At 51.4% G+C, this 19,419-nt stretch overlaps 1 protein-coding gene across 3 annotated transcripts; it reads left to right on the forward strand.

The window, feature by feature from the left end:
* The first annotated feature begins 1,287 nt into the window (after positions 1–1,287).
* Positions 1,288–16,227, forward strand: PAQR8 (progestin and adipoQ receptor family member 8). 3 transcript variants are annotated; one of them, XM_040059039.2, is made up of 2 exons: positions 1,288–1,431; positions 11,409–16,227. In XM_040059039.2, the coding sequence occupies exon 2, from the start codon at positions 11,453–11,455 to the stop codon at positions 12,509–12,511; it is 1,059 nt and encodes a 352-aa protein (XP_039914973.1). In that variant the 5' UTR covers positions 1,288–1,431; positions 11,409–11,452; the 3' UTR covers positions 12,512–16,227. The 3 variants fall into 3 exon arrangements, with proteins under 3 accessions (XP_039914973.1, XP_039914970.1, XP_039914971.1); XM_040059036.2 differs by lacking the exon at positions 1,288–1,431 and adding an exon at positions 1,677–1,790; XM_040059037.2 differs by lacking the exon at positions 1,288–1,431 and adding an exon at positions 1,707–1,855.
* Positions 16,228–19,419: the final 3,192 nt, after the last annotated feature.

The raw sequence follows: 19,419 nt of genomic DNA on the forward strand, positions 1-19,419 counted from the left end.
GAACGAAGCAGAGGGGCAGAATCCCCTCCCAATGTAAGGAATGGAGGAGGACGATGGTGCAGTATCACAGGTCTTTCAGGAGATGTCTTAGAGGGGCAGAAATTGAGTGCAAGATGTCACTGAGGGGGTTGGTAGCTGCCAGTTGTATCCCATCCACATCCCTGAGTGCGATGACAGGGAAAAATTGAGGTTCCTTCCCACCTTCTTCACCCTGGATGTGTTCCCTACTCGCTTAGGGGGCACTGGCTCTCCTGCATGCTGTGAGGTTTGTACAGGGATGTGCCGAACCTTCACCCAGGCTGCAGAGATCTTATCAGAGCCACAGAGTCGAATTCCTGGGCTGCCTCTCTGTGGATCCTCTCCCAGCAGAACAAGCAGTCCCTTCTGTTTCCCTCATAAACCCATCAGAAAACAGCAGTTCTGACAGGCTGGAGCAGCAAAACCCGCATGAACCAGCTGAGGCAGAGTCTGGAGAGGGCAAACTGTAGTCAATAAATTAACCTGCTCCTGGGGTCACGGTGACTCTACAGCTGAACCCACCACTGTGGCTTTGGCACAGCTCCATCCAGGATGCATCAGCCTCTCCCAGACATTTCCCAGGCATAGTTTAGGAGCCCAGAGGCTGTTTCTGAAAGGCCATTTGGGTGCAAATGCCTGTTTTCTGGAGCCCAAAGATTTTGGTGCTGGCAGGTGGCTTGAGGCCATACTGCCTTTAGCCTGGAAATCTTGTGGAAAACCATCTGCTCCTCCACACAGCACCAAAATCAGGGGGTTCCTCCCACTCCATGGAAGTCATCTGGTCCAGCCTCCTTGCTCATTTAGGGCCACCCAGAGCTGATTGCCCAGGTCGCTGTCCAGATGGGTTCTAAAGATCTCAGAGGATGGAGGTATCTCTTGCTGGGCAACCTGTGCCAGTTCTTGACCACCCTCACAGTAAAAAAGCATTGCCTGGTGTTCAGAGGAATCTCCTGTGCTTCCGTGGGTGCCCATAGCCCCTGATCCTGTGATTTTTACTTTAAACACAGAATCTCCATCTTTGAGGGTGATCTCCGGGGCTGAACCCGGTGACCTCCAGAGCTCCCTTCCCATCCCCAGCCACCCTGCAGTGACTTGTAAATCCTATGAGGAGTGGCTGAGGAAGCTGGGAAAGGGGCTCTGCCTGGGAAAAAAAAGGAGGCTCAGAGGAGACCTGGCTCTGCACAACTCCCTGGCAGGAGGGGGCAGCCAGGGGAGGGTCGGGCTCTGCTCCCAGGGAACAGGGACAGGACAAAGGGACAGAACCTCAAGCTGTGGCCAGAGGAGGTTCAGGTTGGAGTGAGGCAGAACTTCTTCATGGAAAGGGTGGTCAGGCATGGGAAGGGGATGCCCAAGAGGTGTCCAAGGAACAACAGGACGTCGTACTCAGTGCTCTGGGCTGGGGACCGATCACAGGTTGTACTCGATGACCTTGGAGATCTCTCCCGACCTGAACGATTCGGTGATTCTGTGACTTTACACCCCTCTCCCGGATGTGTCACCGGGCTCTCCCCTGCACGCACCGCTGGGGTGACGGGCTCTGGGCGGTGCAGCGGGTTCGAGCCGCGCTTTCCCCGGCCGGGCCGGGCCGGGCCGGGCCGGGCTCGGCTCTGTCTGCGGGCCAGCCCGGGGCGGGGCGGGGCGCGCATGCGCGGGGCGCCGCGGGGGCTCCCGGAGGCGGCGGCCCCGGCACTCGGCAGCGGGACGGGGGACGAGAGAGCGGGCGGGCACCGAGGGGCACCGAGAGCAGACACCGAGAGCAGACACCGAGAGCGGTGAGTGCGGCACGGGAGAGCCGACACTGAGTGCGGGAGCTGAGTGCGGCCACTGGGTGCGGGAGGTGAGTGTAGACATGGAGTGCGGGAGATGGAGAGCGGGCACTGTGAGAGCGGGCACTGAGAGCGGACACTGCGGGCGGTGAGTGCGGGTGATCCCCTCCCCGCGGTGCCCTCTTCCCCCCGGGACACCCCACCGAGGGTCCCCAGCGAGCTCCCGGTGCGCTCCGGCGGCCCCGCCGCTCCTGCATCCCCGCCGCGCCGGGAGCATCCTTCCCTGCGGGGAAAGCGGGATGCCGGGATGGGTACGGGGAATGGTCGGTGTGCGGTGCCTGGTGCTTGCAGACACCCCTGAGATGCGGGGAGATGCGGGATCTTTCCTTCTGTGCCACGCACAATTGTGGTTCATCAAGCCGGGTTTGGTCCAGTAGTCAGGTGGGTGCTGAGAGAGAGTTTAAGGAGGGGAGGGATGAGCAGGGAGACACGGATTTTGCCTTAAATTCCCCCGCTACCGGTATCTCAAGGGCTTCCTGAAGGAGAGAGGTGGGCAGTGGTTGTCCTCCGTGTTTGTTTGAAATGGCTGTGGGCGGATTTTCCTTGAATGACTTTGACACCCGGGGAGCTCTGGAGGCCACGGGAAGGAGATGCGTAGTTCAGCCGTGAGCTGGGAGAAGAACCAGCTCCCGGTGTTTGCCTTGGAGCTGCCGCCTGCTCCTTGTGCAGACACGAGCTGGGGCGCGTCTCCAAAGGGTCACCGAAGGGTTGTTCCTTGCTGATCTCCTCCGGGAGGCTTCGGGGTCACGTCCCCTCTCTGTCCCATCTGGATTTTTTTTTCCTGGCTGAAAACACCACAGGCATCTCACTTTTTTTCTTTGGGGGGTGGGGGGGGTGGGAAGGAAGTATTGTGGACAGTCTTAAAGTGTTCTGGTTTTCTTCAACACACATATATAGATATATAAGTTCAGGCAAGCATTTAACAGTTGTTTGTTTGGTGTCAAACCAATTCCTCTCTGGCATAAGCAGGGTTGGGTATGAAGCATCCCAGTGGCTGTGCCTAGGTGGCTTTGACTGGGGCACACTGGGATGGGTTTGACTGGGTTTCTACTGGGATGGAGAGGTGCACTTGTTGTGGGATGCCATGGGATTGTGGCTTCAGAGCTGGGAAATTATTTACATATTACTAGTTGGCGGATTTTGGGGTGGGATGTGGCTCGGAGCAACCTAATCTAATGGAAGGTGTCACTGCCCATGGCAGGGGGGTTGGAATGATAAGGTCCTTTAAGATCCTTTCCAACCCAAAACATTTTTGGATTCTAGGACGGCTTGCTGCAGATTAGCGTGAGGAGGAGTGTAATGCTGCCCTGGCAGCAGTAGTTGAAAAAGAGCAAAGTTATGGAAAGGTCATGAAAAAGGATGAATCCAGCAGGTCTGGAGTCTGGTTTTGCCCTCTGCCAGGGCAGGGAGGGGACAGGCAGCCATGAATTCTGAATTCTAGCAGCAGACTGTGCTCCTGCCTTGGGGTACTGTGGTGATACGTGCTGCAAACAATTCCTAGAAACCCACTCAGGGCCCATCAGGCCAAACCACACAGTTGCACATTTCCTCCCACGCTGCTGGGGAAGCTGTGGGTTAACAGCCCTGCACCCTGCAGGATTTTCTGTTTCCTGGGCATTAATTGCTTTTATTTGTTTACGCTGAAGCTGCAGCCGCAGCCCGTGGCCGAGCAGAGGGCTGTGTCCCTGTGGATGCGGGGAGGGATGGCAGGGAGGGACGGCCGTACCAGGGAGGCTGGGGACAAGGGAGGTGCCACCACCGAGTCACGTGCATGAGCTTGCAGCTACTTGCACATCTTGAGTCAGGCACCAGCTTAATTTTTTATCTGCCAGTTTACGGGGTAACCCCTGCTCATGGGGTCAGCGGCCCTTTTATCGCATAAACAATTAATCATTAGTAAGTTTCAGAAGAATAAATACCCAGGGAGGCTGCTGGAGGCTGCAGCTGTGCAGATGCCACACCTTGTAAGCTCCATCCTTCTCAGAATCATGGAATGGTTCGGGTTGGAAGGGATTAAAGATGATCCAGTTCCAACTCCCTGGAACTGGATCAGGAAATGGACAGGGACGTATTCTATTATCCCAGGTTGCTCCCAGCCCTGTCCAACCTGGCCAGGTAGTAAGAGGAAGCTTGCTCCTGGCTCATTCCCACCCTCCAAGCCTCACCAAATCCTTGGGATAGGGTAGGGTTCTAAACAAGTGAACGCAGCACAGCCTTCATCCTTTTTGTGGAGGGAATCTACCTTCTGGCTCTTCCTTGGAGCTTTGTAGCCTCCAGGAAAGGCATCACTTCTGTCACTGCAAACCTAGAACCTCCCTGGCAGAGGCCATGGGGTTCAATGGGACAAGATCCTGGATGGGGACAAAGACTTTCAGTGCTGGGGAGAGGAGAGCTCACGGCTCCACGAGGTTGGCACAGGGCTGCAGTCTCTCTCTGGCAGTACCTCCTCTCTGCCCGCAGCAGCCGCAGGGCTCTGCATGATTTATACACATTTTTTTCAAGTGACCGAAGCTCTAAAATCCGCAGCCTTAAAAAAAATGATGGTTTTTTTTGCAAGAGGCTTTTGTGGATGACAGCAAAGCTGAGCAGCCTCAGCCTAAAGGTTCTTTTGGGGAGGATTTGAGCCCACAAACAGCACATGGTCGGTCTGGTTTGGTCACTCTGCCCGCAGGCAGATGGTTTCCAGGGTTGTCCCATCAGCAGATGGATCTGAGCAGGGAGGGATTGACTGGCTGTTTGAGGTCTCCCTGTGCTAGCACGAGTTCCCAGTTTCTAGATCTGCGCTGAAGGAAGAACAGTAGCTGAAAGAAATTTAGGAGGTGAAGTGGGATTGCCACTGTGACAAATCCAGGCTCCTTTTTCAGTCAGTGCAGGGGGAAAACCCCCGCATACTTTGCTGGCACAATTCCAGTTTCAGTCCATCAGTGATCCCTGCATGGCTGAATACAGCAGGCAGGGACTGGTGGGATGACAGGATCAAAACTATTCTCAGGAGCGTGCTGACACTTCAGCAACCTGATGATTATAGTTTGGGACTGTGTCCTGGTCTGGTTTGATTCCTGGTGTCCTCATCCAGGGATTTCACAGACGCCTGAAATCCAGTCCCAAAGCATCGGGTGTTGTGTTGATTGTGTGTGGGAAAAGAAAGTGGTGAGCTGATCAGGAAAGCACAAACAGCAAAGGATTAGTGAGATCAGGAAGAAAAGCTGCAGAATATCACCTCACCCTTGAGCAAATTTTGGTACAGGGGGAGTGGATTTGCCAGACGAGGGAATTCTCAGCCAGGGTCTGTGAGCAGAATTAGTGAATATTAACTGCAGGTGGGTTTTTCTTTTTTTTCCTCAGGAGTTATTGGCTGTGCTATCAGCAGCATCACCAAACTCTAACCCAGTTAGGCATGAGGAAACTGAAGCCGTGCTATCACAGCAAACCAGAACTGTGCCATTCCCTAACGTGGTTTGGGAGATAGCACAGTCCAGGAGTTGTTCCTGGCTGACAAGTTTGCGTGTGGCCACCCATTTGAGGGGTGCAGCAGCATATGAATGGCCAAGCCAGCCCAGCTGATCTCTGAGAACCTAATGTTGTGAAAACCAACCCCCTCCTTGCACGTGATGCTTGGACTCTCACCAGCCACCAGCCTCATCCAACCTTTGGTTTCCTAGCTTTGGGGTTCCATTCCCCTGCTTTGCTCCCCCAAAACGCCACAGGGCCTCGGGAGTGCCCTCTTTGTTGGGATGCTTCGCTGCAGGGATGTGGCTTTTGCCAGCAGCTTTGTTTAGCTCTGTGCCCTCCGAGCACAGCATTCCCTGCACTGGCTCCATCCCCTGGCCCCATCCCAAAGCTCAGGCAACGCTGAGCCCATGTCAAGAGGCACTTGCTGCTCAGCACGGCTGAGCTGGCTGCTGGCCCAGCTCTCTTCCAGGCCAGGAATTGCAGGGGAGCTGACACTGCCATGGCTTCCGTGGGGGATCCTGCCACCTCCCGCTGGCTTTCGTGGCTCATCTCCCAGCATCACGGGACGTTCGTTTCCTGAGGGATACAACCTTGGACAAACCCTGCTTGGGCTGCACGCTCTGTGTGTGTGTGTGTGTATGTGTAGAGAAGGGAGAATTTCAGCCGTCTTCTTTTATTTGAAATTTTCCACGAGGTTATTTTGACCTTTTTTCTTAACAGATCAAGTTGTTTTAAGTCATGCCCTGCAGTAAATCGCACAGCATCACCTTTTACCTTCCAGAGCATCCCAGCTTGTGCAGGTTCCTCTTGGAGGAGTAACAGGAATTTGGCTTGTGTAGATTTAAGAGGGTACCTAAGTGCCTTAAGGGAAATAAAATCTTCTATGCAATGCACTGTCAAGTAGTCCCAGCACTGCCCAGTGCATTAAGAGTACGATATTTCATTTCCATCAGGCAGAGGAGGACTGATATCCCCATATCATAGATGGGGAAGTGTAAGCCCAGTTTACAGAAGCCCCAAGCACCTGGCCCCTCTCTGGTTGTGGGGATTTCCACTTCTTTGATGCTAGAGTGTAGATAAGTCCTTCACACCCTGCTGCCTGCCCTGGCAGGGCTGGTCCCTGGCATAAACCATGGAATCACAGAGTGGTGTGGGAGGGAAATTAAAAGCATGGACAGGAACACCTTCTCCTGTCCCAAGTTGCTCCAAGCCCCATCCAGCCTGGCCTTGGACACTTCCAGGGATCCTGGGGCAGCCACAGCTTCTCTGGGCAACCTGTGCCGGTTGTAAATCCCATGTAAATCCCAGTAACTCCCTGCAGAAGGGATCTGAGCTCTGGGTGTTCCTGCTGCAGTCTGGAGGAATTTTGGCACTTAAATCTGTGGGAGGAGAAGGAAGCAGGTCATACCACGGCTGCACAGGACTGCTGCTTGAGCCAGTCCATGGTCTCTTATTTTCTCAGCTCTGGAGGGGCCTTCCCAAAACACAGAGCAGATTGGCATGGAGGAGCTGGCACTATGCTCCCAGGATGGTCTTTCAAAGTTTTCTCCAGCCTTTCAGAATGGTTTAATTACAGGAGGAGATGTTTGTGCTCAGGGAGAGCCAGCCTTCAGACCACAGGGTTTGGGATGGGGCTTATTGAGTGCATCTGAGCTGGGTGCAGCCCTGGTGCAGGCTCTCCCAGAGCTGAACTGCTCCCTGCCATCCTGATGCAGTAGGGGCTGTGACACCAAAGTTAACCCCATGTAGGAAGGGGTCACAATAAAACCCCAAGCTTCAGAACTACCTGGAGTCTGTACGGGGACTTCTGCTCAGCTGCCAGAAGAGAGGAATTCAGGCATTAATCACCTGCAGCTCTCCAAACGAGTCTGTGGGCCACTGCTGTTATTGTCACGCTGTCCACAACCACTTTCTTTTTTTTCTCCTGTTTTAAATGCCATGCATTTATTAAAGCCTTCCCCAAAGCTGAGTACTCCCCGTCCTCCCTGCTTTGTTTACCAGGAATTACTGCCTTTTTTGGAAGCCCGTGTAAACTTCTGATGCCTGAATACCAGTCTGCGAGCAAATCTATTACATTGGTCCAGCCTCAATCCCAGACAGTGAACTCGGGGGCCAGACCGGTGGGAAAATCGACCGTACTCTGTAGGAAATTTTCTCATTCAAACCCTTCCATCAGACTGTGACCAAAAAGCAAAAGAGCTGGGAAAAAGCTCGGGTTTCCAATTACCCTCTTCAAAAGGGAGAGAAAAATTGGAACAGGATCGTTCTCCTCCTGTGCCGGGAGTTTTTATTGTGGATGTAATGATCCAGCCTGGCCATCATCCACGCCCTCCTTCTCGCCTTGCAGCTCCCTCCCTGAACAAACGATACTTGGTTGCTGTTAATTGGAAGCAGCCAAAATAACTGAATCCCCCGGAGATGGGGGTGAGGACGGAATCTCAACGAGACACCCCGCCGATGAATGTGGCTTTCAGCTGCTCCTACGCCCCCGTGAAGGGAAAAGAATAGGGCCTCTGTGAAAGTGAAACAGCCAGTGCTGACCTTGGGTTTCTGGGTTGGTGGTTTTTTTGTTGTTTGGGGGGGTTTTTTTGTTTGTTTTTTGGTTGGTTTTTTTTTTTTTTTTCTCTTTCTTTTTTCTAACGTTAATTGCTCATCACTTTGTCCCATCACATGATCGCTGGAAACTGCCAACTTGTTCTCACTCGCTCATATCACAAGGTTTGAAATGAGCAGGCTGCCGGGTTCCTGATTTAGCGCCGTTCAGCCCAGTATCAGACGTGTTTCTTGTGATTTCGGACTATTAATTTGAAAATCTCTGCCCCTCACAGCCTGTTTAAAACTGGCATTTTCCAGCTCTGAAAGCCTGCCTGGAATAATCTGTGCTGTCAGGGAGGTGTGCAGTGCCCAGGCTCTCTGAAGTGATGCTCGCTGCGTGCACTGAGCTCTGGGGATGAGAGACGGGCAAAATCCTGGCACGAGCACGAGCGGTGCAAGCCGGAGCCAGGCTGTGCCTGGGACAGAAGCTGCCTGTCTCTCTCACACCCCTGTCAGCATGCAAAGCAGGCAGGCCATGGACTGCATTCCCATGCATTCCTACTCCCAGGCTCAACTGCCACCCTCCCGTGTGTTGCCTTTGCTCTTTACGTGCAGTTTTCAGCAGGTTTCTCTGCAGGAGATGAGCACTGACTCTGCTCTCTTGGAGCTGGTTTCTTGGGCAGGTCTGTGCCCTCTTGGACCTGGTTTTCAGTTCCCCTTGTGCTGGGGTTCACTCTGTGTTCTCCAAGATGTAAGGAACTTCAGCATGTCCTTTCTTCTTTTGCCTCACCATCATGATCATGGAATCATAGAATCCCAGAATGGTCTGTGTTGGAAAGATCATTTTTTTCCAACTCCTCTGCTATAGGCAAGAAAATATTCTTCCCTGTGAGGGTGGTGAGGTCATGGCACAGGTTGCCCAGAGAAGCTGTGGCTGCCCCTGAATCCCTGGAAGTGTCCAAGGCTGGACAGGACTTGGAGCAACCTGGGATAGTGGAAGGTGTCCCTGCCCATGGCAGGAGGTTGGAATGCGATGATCTTTTAACATCCCACCCGTCCTGAACCACTCCACAGTTCCATGATTTTTGAATGAACTCCATTAGCTACAAGAAGCCAGAATAGATTGGCTGTCCATTGGAACAGAGCGAGTGTTGCCTCCTGCTCACACTGTGTCCTCACAGGAGTACCCCAAAGTCAAAATTTGGCTCTCCTCCCTAAATTTTGGCACATAACTCCACAGGGATACACAACCTGCTGAATGAACTGCATGTCCTATCATAGATCAGGACCCTGAAGACCCTTAGGAGAGAAACAAAGTCTTTATGAGTGTGCACAACATTAACTCCCCCGCAAGTGTACTCTCTTCAGCATTACACATCTGAGCAACACATCTGAGCATTTCCAGGGACCATTTTGCCTTCTGTGGCTAAGGCAGCTCCGTCAAACACAGCAGACAAACTCCCCTGTGGCTATCAGGGAGAAAAACCTCCAGCCTTGAGAGATGCTAAGGGAGAAAGCCTAGGCAGTATAGGGCAGAAAGAATTTTCTGGAAAATGAAACCTAATTATGACAGTTCCCCTCTGCTAGAATACAGAAGCAACATGAAAATATTTTGTCTCTTATCAGATGCTTTGGGTTTCTACAGGAAGTGAGACTTGCTACGTGTTTGAGAGTCTGCTCTGACTTTGTTCTTTGTGCTGTCTCACCCTGGGACTGCTGGGTCCCATCTCCCTGATTTCAGAAACTCTCTCATGGTGTTTAATACTGTTCTGTCCTCTCTATCACAGCCTAGCAGGGGTCTCCCATCACAGAATTACAGACTGGTTTGGGTTGGAAGGGATCCTAAAGCTTCTCAAGTTCCAGCCCCCTGCCATGGGCAGGGACACCTTCACTAGACCAGGTGCCCACACAAACCATTGGTGTCTCACCTCTGGACACAGCTGGTATTTCATGTAACAGGAGAAAAAATGGCTGTTTTCCATGCTCAGGCAAAATACTTATTTGTGTTTGTTTTTTTTTTTTTTTTTTTTTTTTTTTTTTTTTTTTTTTTTTTTTTTTTTTTTGCTACCTCCATCCTCTGTAGCTCCAGTTGTGGCCTACAAGCTTAGGAGACAGATTCTGCTCCTGCAAACCTGTGCGTGTTGGTTTCACAGGAGTAACCACAGCCCTCCACAGTCTGGTGGGGGCCCCATCAGCACCAATTTCAGTTTAATAAGGGCATTTTGATGAATTCTCCTCTGTTTTGTATGACACAAACACCAGCAGGGAAGAGAGATATCTAGGTTATTGGGAAATGGGGGGTATTGGGGATTAATTTAATGCCAGGAGTTGTTCTCCACACACTGGGATCCTGCTGTGCCCTGAATCTGAATCTTGCCAGCTAGAGCTTAGCAAGTCTGGAGGTTACCAAGGAGCAGAGCAGGCAGAGGAGTGCCCAGAACTGGGTTTGGTTGCTCTGAGCATCCAGGGACTTCTCTGGCAGTGCCTCAGCATTGGCTCCTTGGATGCTCCCAAAGGTCTGATGCTGTACCCAAACTGCAGCCAGCTTGGACGTGAAGCGTCTCATTTCTTCAGTCCCTCTCAGTCCTGGTGCTTCTTACTTGTGGAGAGATGAGGTCTGCAGGTTTGGGACTGTGGATTTCGCCACTTCTCTCTCTTCCATACTCACTACCCATGGGAAAGTTGTGTGACAGGAAAGCTTGAATTTCTTTGCAACCTGCATGGTTTGGTTGGCACCCTCTTAACTCATGTGAGGACAGGCTGGTTGTCCCTTAGATGAGTAATTTACATCCCAGTTTTGTCCCTGAGCACTTTGTTCTGGGGTAAGGAGTGGAAAATCACCTTCATAAATCATCAGACGCTTTCTTTCCAACTAACTGCTTCCTGCAGTCCCTTGTTGGCAGCTCGTGGCTCCTGAACACGCTCCAAGCTGAGTGCCTGAGGAAGTGGGGAGAAAGGGCAGGTTTGTGACATTGCTGTGCCCGTCTGATGCAGGCTGACCTGCAGGGACAGGGCTCTGCCATCCTCCTCTGTGCTGAATTTAGGTCAGGGAACCGATACCCCTGGGAATCGGGTACTCCCTCAGAACCTTCTCTACCATCTTCCCCAGAAGATCTGGTACCCCTAAACTTGACAATATTCATAGAATCATGGAATGGTTTGGGTTAGAAGGAATCTGAAAGACCATCTTGACACAACACCCTGCCATGGGCAAGGACAGCTTCCACCATCCCAGGTTGCTCGGAGCCCCTGGGACACTTCCAGGGATTCAGGGACAGCCACAGCTTCTCTGGGCAACCTGTGCCAGGGCCTGCCCACTCTCACAGGGAATAATACCTTCCCAATATCTCATCTTTCCCTGCCCTCTGGCAGTGGAAAGCCATTGCCCTTTGTCCTGTCCTTCCGAGCCCTTACCCAAAGTCCCTCTCCAGCTCTCTTGGAGCCCCTTTAGGCACTGGAAGGTGCTCTAAGTGCCAGCATCTCAATGGTGCCATGGTTAATCCCACTGGGAGTGGCAGCATGCTCTTCTCCCTGGTGCACCACCATTAACATTTCCTCTTTCTCCCACCCCTGCAGGGCAGGAGGACGCCGTTCCGTGGTACGGGGCTGAAGGCAGCGGGATGACGGCCATCCTGGAGCGGCTCAGCACGCTGTCCCTCAGCGGGCAGCACCTCAGCCGGCTGCCCCGGCTGCTGGAGGACGGCTTCCCCAAGATGCCGTGCACGGTGAAGGAGTGCGAGGTGCCGCAGCTCTTCCGCGAGCCCTACATCCACACCGGGTACCGCCCCACCGGCCAGGACTGGCGCTACTACTTCCTCAGCCTCTTCCAGAAGCACAACGAGGTGGTCAATGTGTGGACTCATCTCCTGGCAGCACTGGCTGTGCTGCTGAGGTTCAAGACGTTTGTGGAGGCTGAGCAGCTGCCTGTGGATGCGTGGTCCTTGCCGTTGCTCATCTTTGTCCTCTCCTCTGTCACTTACCTGACCTGCAGCCTCTTGGCCCACCTGCTGCAGTCCAAGTCGGAGCTGTACCACTACACCTTCTACTTCGTGGACTACGTTGGAGTCAGCATCTACCAGTATGGCAGTGCCCTGGCCCATTTCTACTACAGCTCTGACCAAGCCTGGTACGACAAGTTCTGGCTTTTTTTCCTGCCAGCAGCAGCTTTCTGTGGCTGGTTGTCCTGTGCCGGCTGCTGCTACGCCAAATACCGGTACCGACGGCCTTACCCCATCATGAGGAAGATGTGCCAGGTGATCCCAGCAGGGCTGGCTTTCATCCTGGATATCAGTCCCGTGGCTCACCGAGTGGTTGTGTGTCACCTGGGGGGCTGTGAGGAAGATGCTGCTTGGTACCACACGTACCAGATACTGTTTTTCCTTATCAGTGCTTATTTCTTTTCCTGCCCTGTCCCTGAGAAATACTTCCCTGGCTCCTGTGATATTGTTGGCCACGCCCACCAGATCTTCCACACCTTCCTGGCCATCTGCACACTGTCACAGCTAGAGGCCATTCTTTTGGATTACAAGAACAGGCAGGAGATTTTTCTGAAGAGACACGGGCCTTTCACCGTTTATCTCTCCTGCATCTCTTTTTTTGGCTTGGTGGCCTGTAGTGCCATCACAGCTTACATTCTACGATGCAGGATCAAGGCCAGCCTGGCTAAAAAGGACTCCTGAGAGTCACGGACGTGACGGGCATGCCATCACCAGAGAAAATCAAGGGGGCATAACACACTAGAGACATGACTGTCTTATTTGCCTAACACACCGTGACTAACCAGGACCCTGGATTCAGATGGAGGGCTGGACACTTCATGCTGGATGCATTTTCACAGCAGGGATTGCCTTTTGCCATCCGGGGGGGGACATGGAGTGTTTTAAGCCAGAATAAGTCACTGAACCAAGGATGCTGGAATAGGCAGAGGTTCCTTGTTCGTTCTGGTAGAGCTGTGGGTGAGACCTTGCTGATGGTCAGGGAGGGCAGCCTGGAGGCTGTGGGACTGTAGAAGGGAGTGCCAGGAGTCACAACACCATAAGGACCACAGCTGGATTTGATGACCTCTCTGGGTTTTGCCATACCTGTGTGAGAACTGTTCCTATCAAAGGCAGTAGGAAGGTTTTGGGAAGTCTGTGTTTCTAGGGTTCGGGTGTGAGGGCACGTGTGGCACAGTGGCTGTTGGAATCCTTTTCCTGTCCCAGCCAGGTTCTCTCTGCACTCCTCTTGTCAAGTGTGTCAATGCCAGGTTGCTTAGATGGCTTTGGGAAAACATCTTTGAAGATCCAGGCTTGACCTGGGGTCCTCTGGGACAAACTGGGTCTGTGTCATCTGTCTAGGGATTCTGACCAACCTCTAGCAATGTCCATGACATGTGGAATAACTTGGGTGTGATCTGTTTGATACAGGAAAGGCTCTGCTCCTCCAACAGCCCTACTGTGGTCATGGCCAAAAGGGTGTGAAGGAGAAGGAGTCTTTATTCCCCTCTTAATGGTGCTTTGTGTCCTTGGTAAGCATTGTGGGAAAGCTGACCTTGAAGCTGCAGGGTTGCTGTTCTATGACCAGTCAGGTCGTGATTCTGGCAGTGTTAGATGAAGGTGGAACAACAAAAGGCAAGAGCAGGGTGACAACACTAGGGTCCTGCACAACCTCAGGATGGGTTTGTCCTTGGGACTTGGTGATTCCTGTGTGGAGTAGCAAAGATAGTGGTCAGGGTCACTTAATGTCCACGGGTCACTCCTGTCCAAGGTAACAAAGGCTGGATTACTGTGTCCCCCGCTAGAAGAGTTTATTCTGTGCTTCCCTTGGGGGAATACTGAACATGAAGCCACCAAGGAGGTTTAAATCCTTGCTGAAACCAAGAAACGCAAGGGATCCATCCCAGCCACAGATTTGTCTCACTGAACCCAAGGGCAGGCAAATGAATTGTGATTGCTGGTGCTGAGCAGGCAGAGTGTAGGGTTGGGGGTATGGCTGGCGAGGACAAGCACTGATTTCTGCACTTCATCTGTGTTTTAGCTCTTGAGGTGTGTATGTGTTTATGTTCCATGCATGTACATGGGATTTGTTATCCAGAAAGGCTTTGCCTTGGGATTTTATACCTGCAGAGCCTCCTAGTTTGGTTAAGGTTAACCTGAAGGAAACAGTGCTGTCCTGCTGGAGGAGCAAGGTGGGCCAGACAACAGATTTGTTAATAGGTGGTGAAAAACAGACCTGTAGTTGGGTACTTTGCTGGTCCTATGTTTAGTAGGTGAATTTGGAACTCATGGCCCTGTAGAAAATTAAATACAAAGGGATTTGTAAATTAAATGCAAAGGGAGAGAGAAGTAAGTTTGGAGTATAGGAGAAGAAATCATAGGAAAGCCTTCAGGAGGTCATCAAGTCCACCCTTTCTCATCAGTCCTGGCCTCAGCTTAGAAATGATTAATTAATTTCATAGGGTGTTTTTGATGGTACAGCCATGCTGACCTAGCAGAAAATCTGCCTCGGGGGAGATGCCAAGCAAGGGTGGTCCCACTTGCACCTCACTGAACCTCTTCCCATGCACAGAAGCTGATCTCACCATGGAGCGAGCCAGTGCTGGGAGAGGGACCATTGGGAAACCAATCCTACTGCAAAAATGTCAGTAATTTTCAGCTGGTTTTAATTCTGAGCCAGCTCGCTTGGACAATGCAGCTGCTGGCAGGGAAGGGCTGGAGTGGAGGCCAGCAGCAGTTCCTCCTTGCATGGCAGCTGGCTGCTCAACTCATTCAGCTGCACTGATGGACTGCTCCTTCCATGGCCTCTGGCTTTGTTTGTGGGTCTCCTCCCAGTTTGAGAAAAGGCTTCCAGTGGGAGCAGCTTTTTCTCACAGCCTAATTTGCCTTGGTTTTGTGGTAGGTAAGGCAGAACAAGGCACTGGGTGTGGAACTGGCTGGATGGTATCAGTGGGTTCCTCTGTTGAAACAGAGGTAAATCAGGCTGGTGCAGAGCTCATTCCTGGGATAAAACGGATTAAGGATTGGGCATAGCTGATAACAGCAAACCTGCTCTGTTGCTACCTGGTACCAAAGGAAGGGATCACCCAGGCATCCCCTTCTCTGAGGGTTTGAAAACAGATGACATGCCCTGCCCTAGTCAGAGGAGGGCGTGTACAGTAATTCCATCTTGTTCGGGGACAGAGAGAGGAGCCCACATGGCTTGTCTGAGGTACTTTTGATCATACCTTCTCCTCCCTGGCTGAGCAGAAGTGACAGCAGAAGTGACACTTCTGTGGAGCAGTGGTGTGACAGTGGAGGTGTTTTTGCACACTCCCACGTTTCCCCTCAGGTGAAGCCGCTCCCATCTCTGCGTGGCCCTGCACTCCCACCTGGAACCGACCTCCTGGTTACGATGATGGGTGGAGTGAGTGGGCATCTACAATAGATCTGTGCTGCTGTGAGGATGCACCCTTGTGTCACAAGGGGCTCACCAACACTGGAGCTTCTTTCATCCCTGTCTCCATCCTCCTCCTCTTCCTCCAACCAGCTTCTTTCTTTCCTTCATCCCCAGACTTCATCCTTGTGCTTTATGCACCTGGCTGCCTTCCTGGGCAGACTCCACATGCTGCAGTCTGCTGGATCTCAGCTGGGAAATGGCTGTGGAAGCTTTGCCAGTGATCCAGAAGACACCAGAGCTGGATCTGGAAAAAGCTGAAGTGCTGCTGTGATAAATGCTCAGCTTGTCTGAGCCTCCCAGGATCTTCTCCTTGGGCTTACTGCTTGGAGCAGGTCTCCTCCATCCTGGTGTTCCTAAGGAGGCATGCCTGGGAAAAACGTACCAGCGGCCAGGCTTGGTGAAGAGCTGACTGCCAAAGGCTGAGCACACCTGAGATCCCAAAGGGACCAAGGTCCTGCAGTTCTTGCAAAACAGGACAGCTCCTGAGAATTCATCCCAATGTGCCTTGTGCTATTCCTTTTGGGGATTAATCCTGAAGGAACCTGAGGATCAAGCACCGCCTCTTTGCTGTCTGCTGGTCCGTGGTTGCTCTTAACAGCCAATTCCCACAGACAGGATTTGCTCAGTGTACAGAGCAGGAGAGGGGGATGGAGACAGGTGCCTTCAATTTGTATTTATGCCTAATTTGTGTAACAAGGCAAGGACGGGTTCCTCATGTGCCTTGCAATTTGCATCTTTTACTGACAAGATTATTTTTAAGCACTGTTTGTTACTAAACAGAAGTACAAAAGAGTTTGTATTTTTTTTTTTCTTTGGGAAACAGGGAAGGATATGAGTGTAACTTATTAACCATCCCTTTCCCAACTCCCACCTGCTGACTTTGTATTGTTGAAAACATTGACAATATTTTAAGCTTTATACTGTACTGATCTTTATTTAAAAACTTCAGTGGGAAAAAAAAAAATCTGTGAAAGCAAAACAATTGGTGTGGTGTGGAATTCCCAAATGCACAACTACAGAAGGTTATGAGTCATTAGAAAGAAAAAGGGCTAATAATTACAGAGAGGATATATTAGAGTGATAATAATTACAATAATGAACAATAGGGTGTGGTTTTATCTGTGCATCTCAAATCACTTTCAAGGTTTCATGATACCTATTGGATTTTATTCCCCTTCCACAAGAGAAGTGCAGAATGGCTGCCTTGACATTGATTAGAGAAATTTTAGTTCATCATCCACAATCACAGAAGGGTTAAGTTTGGAAAAGATCTCTGGGGGCCACTTGGTCCAACCCTCAGCTCAAGCAGAGCCACCCAGAGCTGGTTGCCCAGGTCCATGTCCAGATGGGTTTTGAGTATCTCCAAGGAATAAGACTCCAATCGCCTCTCTGGGCAACCTGTGCCAGTGCTCAGCCACCCTCACAGTAAAAAAATGTCTCCTGATGTTCAGAGGAACCTCCAGTGTTCCAGTGTGGGCCTGTGGCCTCTGGTCCTGGCCCTGGGACCCAGCACAGGGCTTCACCCTGTCCACTTTGCACCCTCCCTTCAGGGATTTATATACACCTATAAATTCCTTTAAATTATCCTCTTCCATCAAGGTACATATTCCTTGCTCCAGCCCTTCCCCCTGGTCTCAGGGATTCCTGAAGGCTGATCTTGCAGCTCCCACATCATACTGAGCAGTGTGCCCACGTTTTTCCTACTCTCGCTTTTGTCCCCCTACAGAAACCCTTCCGGTTGTCTTTGACATTCCCAGATTCCAGTTAGACTTTGCCTTTCCTCATCCTCGCACACTCAGATAATGTCTCTGTATTCCTTTCTACCCGTGTCCTTGCTTTCACCTTCTCTCTGCTGTTTCTGTGTTTGAGTTTTTCCAGGAGCTCCCTGTTTATCCCTGCAGGCCTGCTGGCATTTTTGCCCAGCTTCCTGCTCATTGGAATGGACTGCTCTTGAGCTTGGAGATGACTCTGCCCAGGCCTCCTTATCCCAGGGCACTCTACCAAGGGGATAGAGGCCTTTGAAGAAGCCAAAGTCTGAAGTCTAGTGTTTGATGTTTACCTTCCTTCCTTCCTTCAGGATCCTGAACTCTGCCTTTGACCCCCACATTCCCAGTGAGCCATGGCTGGTGAGTCTGATGTCCAGCAAAGCACCTCTCCTTGTTGGCTCCTCCATCACTGAGGAGGGAGTTACCAGCACTGCATTCCAGAAACCTCCTGGACTGCGAATCACAGAATGATGGAAGGGTTTGGGTTGGAAGAGACCTTAAAGATCATCTCATTCCAATCCCCTGCCATGACCAGGGACACCTTCCACTGGAGAGGTTTCTCAGGTCTCCATCCAACTTGACCTCGAATGTTTCCAAGGATAGGGCATCCACAGCTTCTCTGGACCACCAGTGCCAGGCCTCATCAACTCCACACTAAATATTTCTTGCTAATGTCCAGTCTAAATCTACTGTTTGGCTTCATTTTGAAGCCATTCCCCTTTGTCCTGTCACTACATATTTTTGTAAATAGTCCCGCTCCATCTTTCCTGTAGGCTCCCTTCAGCTACTGGAAGACTGCAATTAGGTTACCCCAAAGCCTTCTCTTCTCCAGGATGAACAATCCCAATTCCTTTAGCATTTCCTCTTAGGAGAGGTGCTCCATCCCTCTTTAGTTGTCCTTCCACTATGTATCAGGGTGGCTGAAGTCCCCCATGAGGAGCAGGGCCTGCAAAGAGGCAACTGCTCAGTACAGCGTCACCCAAACTGGTTGTCCCTTGAACCCTTACCCCGCAAGCTCTCCGTTGGCTCATCATCCATGCAGAATTCCAGGCACTCCAGCTGTTCTCTCACTAAAGGGCAGCTCCCTCTCCTCACCTTTTTGGCTTTTCTGTATCCCTCTATTACAACACTCGGGTCGTGGGACCCATCCCACCACACCTTCCTGATCCCAACAAAATCCTGGCCCTGCAGATGCACCCACATCTCTGACTCGTCATGCCCAGTCCCTGCACTGCTGGTGTTCTCTGCACATGCTCCAGAGAGACACCTCAGCACACTGACTTCCTAGATTTAGGGATCCCAGTTTTAGGGATTTCTCCATGGTGTTTTGTTGATTTTCTGATCCCTTTCGGTCATACCGCTCCAGGTCTTCAACTCATCAGCCTTATCTGGGAGGGTTGTGTGTGATCACATACATAATTAATCAAATTTTCGTGAATTTCAGAACTTAAATCCTCTAGAATATCTTCTATTTTTTCCTTCCAATAACCATTAATTTTAAATATTGTTTTTTAATATAGCACACATGCCAAGGCTTCTGCAGGTTGTGTTTCTACCCACCAGAGGGCGAGTTGTCTCCATCTGTGTCCTCCAGTGCCACGAAAGCAGAGCCCGATAAAGAATTCCTTTTCCCTTTCACCAGTAGATAGCAGGGATGTGGGAAGCTAAAAAGGCGCATCTTAACCTTGGCAAGTCAGACTTGTCTGTACAGAAGTTGTCAAGGGTGAAGCTTAATCCAGATCTTCACTTGAATTCCTTATTCCTCATTTCTCCTCTCTCCTGCTTTACAGTCACAATTCCTAAGCACCAGCTTCTGCTATGGCTTTTCTTCTACTTCCTTCTGTGGAATCCAGAATAGTTTGGGTTGGAAGGGACATTAAAGACCATCCCTTTCCAAACCCTGCCATGGGCAGGGACACCTTCCACGATCCCAGGTTGCCCAACCTGACCTTGGACGCTTCCAGGGATGGAGCAGCCACAGCTTTTCTGGGCAACCTGTTCCAGGGTCTCCCCCCCCTCACAAGGATGAAATCCTTCCCAACACCCCACCTAACCCTGCCCTCTGGCAGTTTAAAACCACTGCCCCTTGTCCTGTCTCTGCATACCCTTTTAAATAATCCCTTTTTGGCTCTCTCAAAGCCCCTTTAGGCACTGGAAAGAACTCCAAGGACTTCCTTATTTTCTCCAGGCTGAACATGCCTAGCCTGTCATCTTTACAGGCTGTGCAGCAGGCACTCTGCCACACAGCCCTGTCACAAATTTGCAGTCACTCTCCTTGGGGATGATCCTTGGCACACAGAGGCGAGTTTCCTACTCTGAGACAGGCCCCATTCCCTGTTAAATTCTGCCTGGATATTGCAGCTTGGAAAGTCAGTGTGAGGGCTTGATCAGGGTGCTGCACCTGGGTC

The sequence above is a fragment of the Hirundo rustica genome, chromosome 3, assembly GCF_015227805.2.
Source record: "Hirundo rustica isolate bHirRus1 chromosome 3, bHirRus1.pri.v3, whole genome shotgun sequence".
Classification (NCBI taxonomy): domain Eukaryota; kingdom Metazoa; phylum Chordata; class Aves; order Passeriformes; family Hirundinidae; genus Hirundo; species Hirundo rustica.